The sequence below is a fragment of the Tursiops truncatus genome, chromosome 5 (assembly GCF_011762595.2).
Source record: "Tursiops truncatus isolate mTurTru1 chromosome 5, mTurTru1.mat.Y, whole genome shotgun sequence".
NCBI lineage: Eukaryota > Metazoa > Chordata > Mammalia > Artiodactyla > Delphinidae > Tursiops > Tursiops truncatus.
In genome coordinates, this window is record NC_047038.1 from 63,592,745 (window position 1) to 63,607,426 (window position 14,682).

Genomic DNA, 14,682 nt, shown 5'->3' on the forward strand with positions numbered 1-14,682 from the left:
CCAGACCCATCATCAAAAAGATAAGAGATAACAGATGCTGGTGTGGATGTGGAGAAAAGGGAACCCTTGTGCATCGTTGGTGGGACTGTAATCAGTGCAGCCACTATAGAAAACAGTATGGAGGTTCCTCAAAAAATTTAAAATAGAACTAACTACCATATGACACAGCAATTCCACTTCTGAGAATATAACCAAAGGAAACAAAACACTAACTTGAAAGGGTATCTGCACCCACATGTGGTAATCACTGTGGTAATCATTTCATAATATATGTAAGTCAAACCATCATGCTGTACACCTCAAACTTATATAGTGGTGTATGTCAATTATTTCTCAATAAAATTTGGGGCGGGGGGAGGAGCAGGGGAGAGAATAAGCCGGATAATAATTGCATCAGATGGCAAAGGCAGGATCGTAGAAAACGCTATATTATTATTCATTTCCACTTTCAACACTAACCCATGTATAACAAAGAGTAAAAGGATATCAGATATTACAAGGCAAGTGCTTCCTGAAAATGAAAAATTGAGACAGAAATAAAAGCTAAGGAGTTGTGGGCCTATCACTACTCATTGCCTGGTGGAAAACTAAATAAAACCAAGGCAAGGGTAATTAATATTTATATTTTTTAGTTATATACACATTTCTAACATATTCATAAGGTATTACTAATATTTTGTATTTTATATTTTATATATTTTATATATTTTGTAGTTATACATCACATTTCTAACACATTCAAATTTTCCCAAACAAAAATCAAGAAAGCAGACAGCAAAAAAACTGACTATAATCAATTACAAGGTAGAAATACGTTTCTATCCATTATAATAAAACTTCAAAAACTTAAGCACAAAAAAAAAAAAACTTAAGCACAATCAACTAGCTTGGAAGAAAATGAGATGAATAAACCACTGTAATTCAAATACACCACCAGACTAGAGGACAGGGTTAGAAACAATGACAATAATTCAGAAGTGAGAGAAAGGGGTATCCCAGGAGGGAGAGAGCCACAGAAGGGGTGTTCCAAATTCTGTCAGTAAACTTAGCCCAAATCTGCGGCTGTCTCCTGAACTATATATGCACAGAAAAACTCGAAGTGCCCAGCTAAGGTTAAAAAAAATTGAACAAAGACTTCAGATGCTGCCCATAACAGAGTGGACAAGAGTTTGGAGTTTGAGTTCAGGCAGGTTAACTGCCTGCTAAACTAAAAGAATTAACACTCTTTGGAGGAAATAACAGAATCCAAAGTTCCTACATTGTAAAATTCACACTATGCAAGGTAAATCCAAAATAACCAGATGTACAAAGAAATAGGAAATGTGACCTGTGATGGTTACTTTTATCTGTCAACTTGACTGGGCCACAAGGTGCCCAGATATTTCATCAAACAAGATCAAATAGGATTTGCCTTGCTAGGTTTTAGACTTGCTTGGCACCTGTCACTCCTTCTTTCTTCTGATTTCTCCCTTTTGAAATGGGAATGTGTATTCTATGCCTGTCTTACTATTATATTTTGGAAGCGCATGCTTTGTCTGGTTTCACAGGTTCACAGCTGGAGAAGAATTTTGTCTCAGGATGCATCATACCTAAGTCTCACCCATATATGATTTAGATGATATTTAGATAAGCCTTTGGACTTCAGACGTTAGAACTGGTGATGCACTGAATTAAGACTTTGGGGGGCTTTAGAATGGAATAAATGTATTTTGCATGCAAAAAGGACATGAATTTTGGGGGACCATTGGCAGAATATTATGGAATGAAAGCTTGTATCCCCCCAAAATTCATACATTGAATCCCTAACCCCCAGTATGGCTGTGTTTGGAGATGGAGTCTCTAAGGAGGTAATTAAGGTTAAATGAAGTCATAAGGGTAGAGCCCTGATCTGACAAGTTAGTGTCCTTATAAGAAGTGAAACCAGAGAACTCACGTGCATACACTCACTCACTCTGTCTCTCAACCTCTCTCCCCACGTGTTCACACCAAGGAAAGGCTATGTGAAGACTCAGCAAGAAGGGAGCCATCTGCAAACCAGAAAGAGAGTTCTCGAGAGAAACTGAATTGACTGGAACCTTAATCATAGACTTCTAGCTTCCAGAACTGTAAGAAAATAAATTCCTGTTGTTTTAAGTCAGCCAGTCTACGGTATTTTATGGTAGCCCAAACTGACTCATACATGACCCACAGACTCAAGATAAAAGGCACTAAACTGAGATGAATCCAGATGTTAGAATTAGTAGGCAATGCTAGAACTGAAAAATACAATACTTAAAACAAAATATTCACTGTATAGGCTTAATAGCAAATTGGAGATGACAGAAGAGTCAAAGAACTTGAGGACAGTAATAGAGAAATTATCCAATCTGAAGTACAGAGGAAAAAAAGAATAAAAATAAATAAGCTGCAATGATCTGTGACGCAATTCCAAAATTCTTTTTTTTTCCATATTTATTTATTTATTTTGGCTGCACCAGGTCTTAGCTGCAGCACACGGGATCTTTAGTTGCGGCGTGAGGACTTCTTAGTTACAGCATGCAAACTCTTAGTTGCGGCATGCATGCAGGTTCTAGTTCCCAGACCAGGGATCAACCCGGGCCCCCTGCACTGGGAGCATGGAGTCTTACCCACTGGACCACCAGGGAAGTCCCGTAATTCCAAAATTGTAATGTGTATATAATTGGAATCCCATAAGAAGAGGAGAGAGATAATGAGGCATAAATATATTTGAAGAAATAATGGCAGAAGTTCTCAAATTTGAAGAAAGATATAAATTTACAGAGTCAAGAAGCTCAGAAACCCTAAACAGTATAAACACAAGAAAATCACACACAGGTATACCATGGGCAAAGCTGAAACCCAAAGATAAAGGGAAAATCTTTTAAAGCAGCATGAGAAAAATAATACATTACATACAAGAGAATACAACATGACCACTAACATCTCACCAGAAAAAATGGAGGCCAAAAGAAGAATGCGACATTTTTAAGGGCTGAAACAAACTGTCAATCCAAAACTCTATATCCAGCAAAAATATCCTTCAAGAATGAAGGCAAAATAAAGACATTTTTAGATAAACAAAAACTTACAGGATTCATTGCCAACAGATCTACTCTACAAGGAACGCTTTAAAAAATTCTTCAGGTTTTAAGAAAATGATATTAGATGGAAATTCAGATCTTCAATAAGAAATGAAAAGCACTAGAAGCAGCAAATACATAGTTAAGTATAAAAGATCAATTCTCCTTTTATTTATTTATTTTTTTGCAGAGCAGAAAACTGAGGTTTTTATTTTAGTCTCATCTAAGAAATAAAAAAAATATGTGTTTAAATTATAATTTATTGATGATTTTGATGGTTTGCTTATTTTAAATTATTATATGTATTTGTTTATAATTTTAATCTTACATATTTTTAAAATTTTGTTTAATTTTGTTTATCTTATTAATTTAAGGTAAGTTTTTATTGAGAAATAATTGACATGTAACATTATATTAGTTTCAGGTGTATAACATGAAGATCTGATATTTGTATATATTGCAAAATGATCGTAAGTCGTTAACATCCATCACCACACGTGGTTACAAATCAATTTTCCTCTTTTAATTTCTTCAAAATAAGGTCAGTTTACAGCAATAATTATTACACTGAGTGTGGAGTATTAATATATGTCGATATAAGACATATGCCAATTAGGGCATAAAGGATGGGGTGGTGGTAATCAGACCTGTAGAGTTACAGAATGCTTACATTTTACACAAAGTGGAACAATATTAACTCAAATACACTATTGTAGTCATTGCCTGCTTTTCATAGTGACGTTATATCTTAACTTCTCTGAGGCCCAAGGAGGACAGGAAAAAGAATAAAGCTTTCCTCCAAAGCCTTCCCTCACCAGAAGCCCAATACCATTCACCTGGCACTCCTGTCTTTATGAGCAAATTTTGGTCTTAAAACACAAAGTTTTAACAACTAAAAAGGGTTCCATGTCTAGTGAAGGAAAACACCAAGCTATGAATGCAGTAAGATATATTAACCAGAAATAAGTAATACCTTATTACTTTTCTTCTTCCTCTGCTGAGTTGAAATCTATATTTACTCGAGACTCCAAATATATCAAATCTCAGAACTGAGTTTATTTTATACAATTCAATATTGTATCTGGAAAACTGACCTTGATTTCCTTTATTCCTTTCTTCGCTTTTCTGGTTTCTTCAGCAGACTTCGTTTTCTCATTCTTCTTTGCTGTTTCACTTACAACTTTCTTTCCACTTGGTATAACCCCAAAGAATTTTCGAATATCCTAGAAGCAAAAAAGGAGAATCATAAACAAACATTAACTGCACAAAATTCTAATTTCAATTGTAAAAAGGAACAACTCTCCACACACACTGGTTTACTCTCAGTAATTTCTTCATAATGAGATAGTTCCACGTGTGCAGCAGCATTCTTTCTATATGCAAAAGTTAACTGATAAAATTACCTCAGTTAAAAATAATGTGTCCAGGGACTTCCCTAGCAGTCCAGTGGTTAGGACTACTCACTGTCACTGCTGAGGGCCCGGGTTCAATCCCTGGTTGGGGAACTCAGATCCCACAAGCCACGTGGTGTGCATCCCCCCGCCCCCAAAAAAAGATTTAAAACTAGTGTGCCTAATGAAAAGTAATATTAATTCTCAGAATCTGGCCAAAAATAGGGCAAAAATAAACAAAGGAAATTTTTCCTAACGACAGCACAACTACTAAAGAGGCAAGTAACAAGCATTTATTGATCATGTATGCACATACCCCATCATCTCGGGCATAGTAGGTGAAAAGACAAAGAGTTGAAGAACATAATCCTTGCCTATGGGATTTTGTTTTTAATATTTATTTATTTATTTGGTTACACTGGGTCTTAGTTGCGGCAGGCAGGCTCCTGAGTTGCACCTCCAAGGCTCCTTAGTTACGGCATGCATGTGGGATCTAGTTCCCTGACCAGGGATCGAACCCGAGCCCCCTGCACTGGGAGCACGGAGTCTTATCCACTGTGCCACCAGGGAAGTCCCGCCTATGGGATTTATACTCCAGTTTGAGAGAAGAATAACTCTCAGAACCCTGATCATTTAAGACCTTAATAACTAAGAACCTTGAAATTATTTTCCTTTACATGATTTTTCCAAATTCTGAAGAAAAAATTTTGACAATACTTTCTTCAATTACTCTACCCCGTGTTAAACAACAGAATCAAATTAATCATACTGAAACACTTACAATGTAATTTACAATTAATATCACTCATCTTTCTTATCCTTCGCATACATATTCTTCCCTACCCTTTTATATTTTAGCTTTGAAGAAACTGTGGTATAGAGAACAGGGAATAGACCTTAGAATGAGAAACCTCTGGTATGAATCTCTGCTCTAGTGCCTTCTAGCTGGGTGACCCTGAGCAAGTTACTTTAATCTGTTTTCTCATCAGTAAAGTGAGACTAATACTCTCTACACTTTATGAGGATTAATCATGCATCTGTCACAATATTGGCTCAGTAAAAACTTCCCTTCTCTCTCATTTATGAACTATTATCCCTTCATGTCACTGAAACATCTCCATTTACAGTTGTCTCTGCTCACAGGCAAGGGTATAAGGAACAAAGTATAGTGAGAATTTAGGATCTGAATTCCAAAGGATGGGCTCAAGAGCCTGTTGTATTGTTTTCCCTATTCCTATCCTTAATGGTCATAAGCCTGAGTCTTCAATTCTTTTTACCTGTTCCAACCTATCTCTATTGTAGTGAGGAAAATGCCTGTTAAAAGTACCTTACCAAGTGGAAGAAAGGTAACAACTTTTCTCCTAGATCCTGGCAGTAATTGTCAAACCCTTAAAATGTCAAAAATCCCAAACAAGTGTGTTATACAAAGACACACACACACACAGCTTTGTGGTTAAGGCAATAAAGAAAACAGATAAATGAGGTACACAGACATGTTAATTTTTTTTGAAAGGTTACAGACTTCCCTAGTTTTATACCCTCTTTTGTAAATTTCTTAATATAAAAAAGTCACAAATCCATCCTAATAAAATCTAAGTCTAAAAAATACTGTTAAAAAATAAATAAATAAAATAAATAAAAAATACTGTTTGCAGAATGGATACCTCAGTTATGAAACTCAGACATTTGTGTCAGGTGCTAAAGAAAAGTTAGAGGAATCAGAAAGCCACAGTCTTCCATATAATTTGCAAAGAATTGAGTTTGAGGCTAACAACTACTTACTTTATTGCTTCTGGAGGAAATGAGAGTTTCACATTGGAGTTTCACTTTTGAAATGACCAAGTGAGTCTTCATTCAAACAGTGGTGATTTTTTAAACACATACAAACACATACACACACACACACATACACTCACACAGCACACATGTACCATGGAAATATCAAAACTAAATATTAATAATCAGCTTAAAGTCAATGGTGGTTTTCCATCTGTGTTGGAACCACAAATACTTAAAAAAGCAAGAGGAAGAAAACAAAATATAATTCAGGAAATGGAACTGTTGGTAACGTTGAGCTCTCTGATTTTTGTCTGTTCCATACTGCCAATCCTCAGCATTGTTGCCACCTTTCCTCCCTAAGTAATTCTTCCTATTCACAACCCCTTTCTTTTCCTTTCCCTTTATTCTACCCTACTCTCCCACTCCCCATGCCCTTATACTCTGATGGCAGCTGAAAAATTAAATTACAGCATCCTGATCTAACTCAATATACATTAAAAATCTAAACTTTTGGAAAAGAATTTACATCAGAATGAAAGCGATTCTACTCACACCTTTTTAGGGATTATCTCTAGTGTGAGCAGCCATCTGCTGTATGAACATTTAAGAGCCAAAGTCACCAATTTGACTTTAATTTGTAGTGTGACTTCACCTCACTCTTTTTTTTTTTTTTTTTCCTTCTGGTACGCGGGCCTCTCACTGTTGGGGCCTCTCCCGTTGCGGAGCACAGGCTCCGGACGCGCAGGCCCAGCAGCCATGGCTCACGGACCCAGCCGCTCCGCAGCACGTGGGATCTTCCCGTGTCCCCTGCATCGGCAGGCGGACTCGCAACCACTGCGCCACCAGGGAAGCTCCACCTTACTCTTAATTCACATTCCCTGCCTGGTATTCCAGGTCTTCGAAGACTAGTGACTAATCGAACTCCCAAATAATGGATCTAGACATCACTCTTACCTGCACAGAATAATTCTTGCTGAGTATATTAGTAAGGAACAAATTTTTAAGTTTACTTTTATAATCTTAGCAAAGGGAAGTCCTTCCAAGCAGAACATGAAGGCTAGAAACCACCCATAAAGAAAGATTTGACTGCATAAAAATAAAACAAAAGATGCCATAAACAAAGTTAAAATATAAGCAACTAACAAGAAAATATCTACAACATGTTATATATAAGAGGGCTCCTACAAATCAATAAAAAATAACCCAGTAGAAAAATGAGTAAAAGCTACCAGTAGACAAATTATAAAGAAATGCAAATAACCAACAAACATAACAAAAGATGCTCAACTTCACAAATAATAAACAGATAAATTAGAACTTGATTATATTTCCCTAAGCGTTAAAAGACTGATAATGCCCAGATATGTCAAAGTTGTGGGGAAACATGCTCACATACTACACTGCTAATAAAAGTAAAAATGGGGGGGGGGGGGGAGAGGGGGAAGATGGCGGAAGAGTAAGACACGGAGATCATCTTCCTCCCCACAGATACATCAGAAGTGCATCTACGCGTGGAACAACTCCTACAGAACACCTACTGAACGCTGGCAGAAGACCTCAGACCTCCCAAAAGGCAAGAAACTCCCCACGTACCTGGGTAGGGCAAAAGAAAAAAGTATAAACAGAGATAAAAGAATAGGGACGGGACCTGCACCAGTGGGAGGGAGCTGTGAAGGAGGAAAGGTTTCCACACACTAGAAGCCCTTTCCTTCGTGGGCGGAGACTGCGGGTGGCGGAGGTGGGGAACTTGGGAGACGCGGAGGGGAGCGCAGCCACAGGGGTGTGTAGGACAAAGCTGGGAGATTCCCGCACAGAGGATCGGTGCCGACCAGCACTCACCAGCCCTACAGGCTTGTCTGCTCACCCGCCGGGGCAGGCGTGGGCTGGGAGCTGAGGACTTGCAGCGTGAACACTGCCTGAAGGGGTTAGTGCACCACAGCTAGCCGGGAGGGAGTCCGGGGGGAAAGTCTGGACCTGCCGAAGAGGCAAGAGACTTTTTCTTCCCTCTTTGTTTCCTGGTGCGCGAGGAGAGGGGATTAAGAGCGCTGAAGCTGCTTAAAGAAGCTCCAGAGACGGGCGTGAGCCGCGGCTAACAGCACGGACCCCAGAGACGGGCATGAGACCCTAAGGCTGCTGCTGCCGCCACCAAGAGGCCTCTGTGCGAGCACAGGTCACTCTCCACACCTCCCCTCCCGGGAGCCTGTGCAGCCCACCACTGCCAGGGTCCCGGGATCCAGGCACAACTTCCCCGAGAGAACGCACGGCGCACCTCAGGCTGGTGCAACGTCACGCTGGCCACTGCCGCTGCAGGCTCGCCCCGCACTCCGTAACCCTCCCTCGCCCCAGCCCGAGTGAGCCAGAGTCCCCGAATCAGCGGCTTCTTTAAGCCCGTCCTGTCTGAGTGAAGAACAGACGTCCTCCAGCGACCTACACGCAGAGGCGGGGTAATTCCAAAGGGGAGCCCCGGGAGCCGTGCGAACAAAGAAGAGAAAGGGAAATCTCTCCCAGCAGCATCAGGAGCAGCGGATTAAATCTCCACAATCAACTTGATGTACCCTGGATCTGTGTAATACCTGAATAGACAACGAATCACCCCAAATTATGGAGGTGGACTTTGAGAGCAAGATTTATTATTTTTTCCCCTTTTCCTCTTTTTGTGAGTGTGTATGTGTATGCTTCTGTCTGAGATTTTGTCTGTATAGCTTTGCTTTCACCATTTGCCCTGGGGTTCTATCCATCCGTTTTATTTTTACTTTTTTAAAAAATTCTTTTCTTAATAATTATTTTTTTATTTTAATAACTTTATTTTATTTTACCTTACTTTTCTTTTATCCCCTTCCTTCCTTCCTTCCTTCCTTTCTTTCTCTTTCTTTCTTTCTTTCTTCTTTTTCTCCCTTTTATTCTGAGCCATGTGGATGAAAGGCTCTTGGTGCGGCAGCCAGGAGTCAGTGCTGTGCCTCTGAGGTGGGAGAGCCAACTTCAGGACACTGGTCCACAAGAGACCTCCCAGCTCCATGTAATATCAAACAGCGAAAATCTCCCAGAGATCTCCATCTCAATACCAACACCCAGCTTCACTAAACGACCAGCAAGCTACAGTGCTGGACACCCTATGCCAAACAACTAGCAAGACAGGAACACACCACCACCCATTAGTAGAGAGGCTGCCTAAAATCATAATAAGTCCACAGACACCCCAAAACATGCCACCTGGCGTGTGGGCAGACGTGGACCTGCCCACCAGAAAGACAAGATCCAGCCTCATCCACCAGAACACAGGCAATAGTCCCCTCCACCAGGAAGCCTTCACAACCCACTGAACCAACTTTAGCCACTGGGGACAGACACCAAAAACAACAGGAACTACGAACCTGCAGCCTGCAAAAAGGAGACCCCAAACACAGTAAGATAAGCAAAACGAGAACAGAAAAACACACAGCAGATGAAGGAGCAAGATAAAAACCCACCAGACCTAACAAATGAAGTGGAAATAGGCAGTCTACCTGAAAAAGAATTCACAATAATGATAGTAAAGATATCCAAAATCTTGGAAATAGAATAGAGAATATGCAAGAAACATTTAACAAGGACCTAGAAGAACTAAAGATGAAAGAAGCAACGAAGAATAACACAATAAATGACATTAGAAATACTCTAAAAGGGATCAATAGCAGAATAACTGAGGCAGAAGAACGGATAAGTGACCTGGAAGATAAAATAGTAGAAATAACTACTGCAGAGCAGAATAAAGAAAAAAGAATGAAAAGAACTGAGGACAGTCTCAGAGACCTCTGGGACAACATTAAATGCACCAACATTCGAATTATAGGGGTTCCAGAAGAAGAAGAGAAAAAGAAAGGCACTGAGAAAATATTTGAAGAGATTATAGTTGAAAACTTCGCTAATATGGGAAAGGAAATAGTTAATCAAGTCCAGGAAGCACAGAGAGTCCCATACAGGATAAATCCAAGGAGAAACACGCCAAGACACATACTAATCAAACTGTCAAAAATTACATACAAAGAAAACATATTAAAAGCAGCAAGGGAAAAACAACAAATAACACACAAGGGAATCCCCATAAGGTTAACAGCTGATCTTTCAGCAGAAACTCTGCAAGCCAGAAGGGACTGGCAGGACATATTTAAAGTGATGAAAGGGAAAAACCAGCAACCAAGATTACTCTATCCAGCAAGGATCTCATTCAGATTTGATGGAGAAATTAAAACCTTTACAGACAAGCAAAAGCTGAGAGAGTTCAGCACCACCAAACCAGCTTTACAACAAATGCTAAAGGATCTTCTCTAGGCAAGAAACACAAGAGAAGAAAAGGACCTATAATAACAAACCCAAAACAATTAAGAAAATGGGAATAGCAACATACATATCGATAATTACCTTAAATGTAAATGGACTAAACGCTCCCACCAAAGACACAGACTGGCTGAATGGATACTAAAACAAGACCCATATATATGCTGTCTACAAGAGACCCACTTCAGACCTAGGGACACATACAGACTGAAAGTGAGGGAATGGAAAAAGATACTCCATGCAAATGGAAACCAAAAGAAAGCTGGAGTAGCAATTCTCGTATCAGACGTTAAAATAAAGACTATTAGAAGAGACAAAGAAGGACACTACATAACGATCAAGGGATCGATCCAAGAAGAAGATATAACAATTGTAAATATTTATGCTCCCAACATAGGAGCACCTCAATACATAAGGCAAATATTAACAGCCATAAAAGGGGAAATCGACAGTAACACATTCATAGTAGGGGACTTTAACACCCCACTTTCACCAATTGACAGATCATCCAAAATGAAAATAAATAAGGAAACACAAGCTTTAAATGATACATTAAACAAGATGGACTTAATTGATATTTATAGGACATTCCATGCAAAAACAACAGAACACACATTTTTCTCAAGTGCTCATGGAACATTCTCCAGGACAGATGATATCTTGGGTCACAAATCAAGCCTTGGTAAATTTAAGAAAATTGAAATTGTATCAAGTATCTTTTCCGACCACAACGCTACGAGACTAGATATCAATTACAGGAAAAGATCTGTAAAAAATACAAACACATGGAGGCTAAACAGTACACTACTTAATAACGAAGTGAACACTGAAGAAATCAAAGAGGAAATCAAAAAAATACCTAGAAACAAATGACAATGGAGACACGACGACCCAAAACCTATGGGATGCAGCAAAAGCAGTTCTAAGAGGGAAGTTTATAGCAATACAATCCTACCTTAAGAAACAGGAAACATCTCGAATAAACAACCTAACCTTGCACCTAAAGCAATTAGAGAAAGAAGAACAAGAAAACCCCAAAGTGAGCAGAAGGAAAGAAATCATAAAAATCAGATCAGAAATAAATGAAAAAGAAATGAAGGAAACGATAGCAAAGATCATTAAAACTAAAAGCTGGTTCTTTGAGAAGATAAACAAAATTGATAAACCATTAGCCAGACTCATCAAGAAAAAAAGGGAGAAGACTCAAATCAATAGAATTAGAAATGAAAAAGGAGAAGTGACTGCAGAAATACAAAAGATCATGAGAGATTACTACAAGCAACTCTATGCCAATAAAATGGACAACCTGGAAGAAATGGACAAATTCTTAGAAATGCACAACCTGCCAAGACTGAATCAGGAAGAAATAGAAAATATGAACAGACCAATCAGAAGCAATGAGATTGTAACTGTGATTAAAAATCTTCCAACAAACAAAAGCCCAGGACCAGATGGCTTCACAGGCGAATTCTATCAAACATTTAGAGAAGAGCTAACACCTTCCTTCTCAAACTCTTCCAAAATATAGCAGAGGGAGGAACACTCCCAAACTCATTCTACAAGGCCACCATCACACTGACACCAAAACCAGACAAGGATGTCACAAAGAAAGAAAACTACAGGCCAATATCACTGATGAACATAGATGCAAAAATCCTCAACAAAATACTAGCAAACAGAATCCAACAGCACATTAAAAGAATCATACACCATGATCAAGTGGGGTTTATTCCAGGAATGCAAGGATTCTTCAATATACGGAAATCAATCAATGTAATACACCATATTAACAAATTGAAGGAGAAAAACCGTATGGTCATCTCAATAGATGCAGAGAAAACTTTTGACAAAATTCAACACCCATTTATGATAAAAATCCTCCAGAAAGTAGGCACAGAGGGAACTTTTGTCAACATAATAAAGGCCATATATGACAAACCCACAGCCAATATCATCCTCAATGGTGAAAAACTGAAAGCATTTCCACTAAGATCAGGAACAAGACAAGGTTGCCCACTCTCACCACTCTTATTCAACATAGTTTGGAAGTTTTAGCCACAGCAATCAGAGAAGAAAAGGAAATAAAAGGAATCCAAATCGGAAAAGAAGAAGTAAAGCTGTCACTGTTTGCAGATGACGTGATACTATACATAGAGAATCCTAAAGATGCTACCAGAATACTACTAGAGCTAATCAATGAATTTGGTAAAGTAGTAGGACACGAAATTAATGCAAAGAAATCTCTGGCATTCCTATACACTAATGATGAAAAATCTGAAAGTGAAATCAAGAAAACACTCCCATTTACCACTGCAACAGAAAGAATAAAATATCTAGGAATAAACCTACCTAAGGAGACAAAAGACCTGTATGCAGAAAATTATAAGACACTGATGAAAGAAATTAAAGATGATACAAATCGATGGAGAGATATACCATGTTCTTGGATTGGAAGAATCAACATTGTGCAAATGACTCTACTACCCAAAGCAATCTACAGATTCAATGCAATCCCTATCAAACTACCACTGGCATTTTTCACAGAACTAGAACAAAAAAATTTCACAATTTGTATGGAAACACAAAAGACCCCAAATAGCCAAAGCAATCTTGAGAACGAAAAACGGAGCTGGAGGAATCAGGCTCCCTGACTTCAGACTATACTACAAAGCTACAGTAATCAAGACAGTATGGTACTGGCATAAAAACAGAAAGATAGATCAATGGAACAGGATAGAAAGCCCAGAGATAAACCCACGCACATATGGTCACCTTATCTTTGATAAAGGAGGCAGGAATGTACAGTGGAGAAAGGAGAGCCTCTTCAATAAGTGGTGCTGGGAAAACTGGATAGGTACATGTAAAAGTATGAGATTAGATCACTCCCTAACACCATACACAAAAATAAGCTCAAAATGGATTAAAGACCTAAATGTAAGGCCAGAAACTATCAAACTCTTAGAGGAAAACATAGGCAGAACCCTCTGACATAAATCACAGCAAGATCCTTTTTGACCCACTTCCTAGAGAAATGGTAATAAAAACAAAAATAAACAAATGGGACCTAATGAAACTGCAAAGCTTTTGCACAGCACAGGAAACCATAAACAAGACCAAAAGACAAGCCTCAGAATGGGAGAAAATATTTGCAAATGAAGCAACTGACAAAGGATTAATCTCCAAAATTTACAAGCAGCTCATGCAGCTCAATAACAAAAAAACAAACAACCCAATCCAAAAATGGGCAGAAGACCTAAATAGACATTCCTCCAAAGAAGGTATACAGACTGCCAACAAACACATGAAAGAATGCTCGACATCACTAATCATTACAGAAATGCAAATCAAAACTTCAATGAGATATCATCTCACACCAGTCAGAATGGCCATCATCAAAAAATCTAGAAACAATAAATGCTGGAGAGGGTGTGGAGAAAAGGGAACACTCTTGCACTGTTGGTGGGAATGTGAATTGGTACAGCCACTATGGAGAACAGTATGGAGGTTCCTTAAAAAACTACAAATAGAACTACCATATGACCCAGCAATCCCACTACTGGGCATATACCCTGAGAAAACCATAATTCAAAAAGAGTCATGTACCAAAACGTACATTGCAGCTCTATTTACAAGAGCCCAGAGATGGAAACAACCTAAGTGTCCATCATCAGATGAATGGATAAAGAAGATGTGGCACATATATACAATGGAATATTACTCAGCCATAAAAAGAAACGAAATTGAGCTATTTGTAATGAGGTGGATGGACCTAGAGTCTGTCATACAGAGTGAAGTAATTCAGAAAGAGAAAGACAAATACCGTATGCTAACACATATATATGGAATTTAAGGGAAAAAATGTCATGAAGAACCTAGGGCTAAGACAGGAATAAAAACACAGACCTACTAGAGAATGGACTTGAGGATATGGGGAGGGGGAAGGGTAAGCTGTGACAAAGCGAGAGAGTGGCATGGACATATATACACTACCAAACGTAAAATAGATAGCTAGTGGGAAGCAGCCGCATAGTACAAGGAGATCAGCTCGGTGCTTCGTGACCACCTAGACGGGTGGGATAGGGAGGGTGGGAGGGAGGGAGACGCAAGAGGGAAGAGAT

The 14,682-nt window shown here is 38.9% G+C and overlaps 1 protein-coding gene across 5 annotated transcripts in view; it reads right to left on the bottom strand.

The window, feature by feature from the left end:
- The window catches only part of RFC1 (replication factor C subunit 1), an 84,122-nt gene that overhangs the window by 63,301 nt on the left and 6,139 nt on the right, over positions 1-14,682 (bottom strand). For 4 of the 5 annotated variants that reach the window (XM_033856944.2, XM_033856940.2, XM_033856939.2 and 1 more), the window contains exon 2: positions 4,175-4,303. In XM_033856944.2, coding sequence (XP_033712835.1) covers positions 4,175-4,303 — 129 coding nt within the window. Of the gene's footprint in view, positions 1-1,933; positions 2,028-4,174; positions 4,304-14,682 lie in introns of those variants that run through there. The other variant, XM_033856941.2, reaches the window with a different exon arrangement.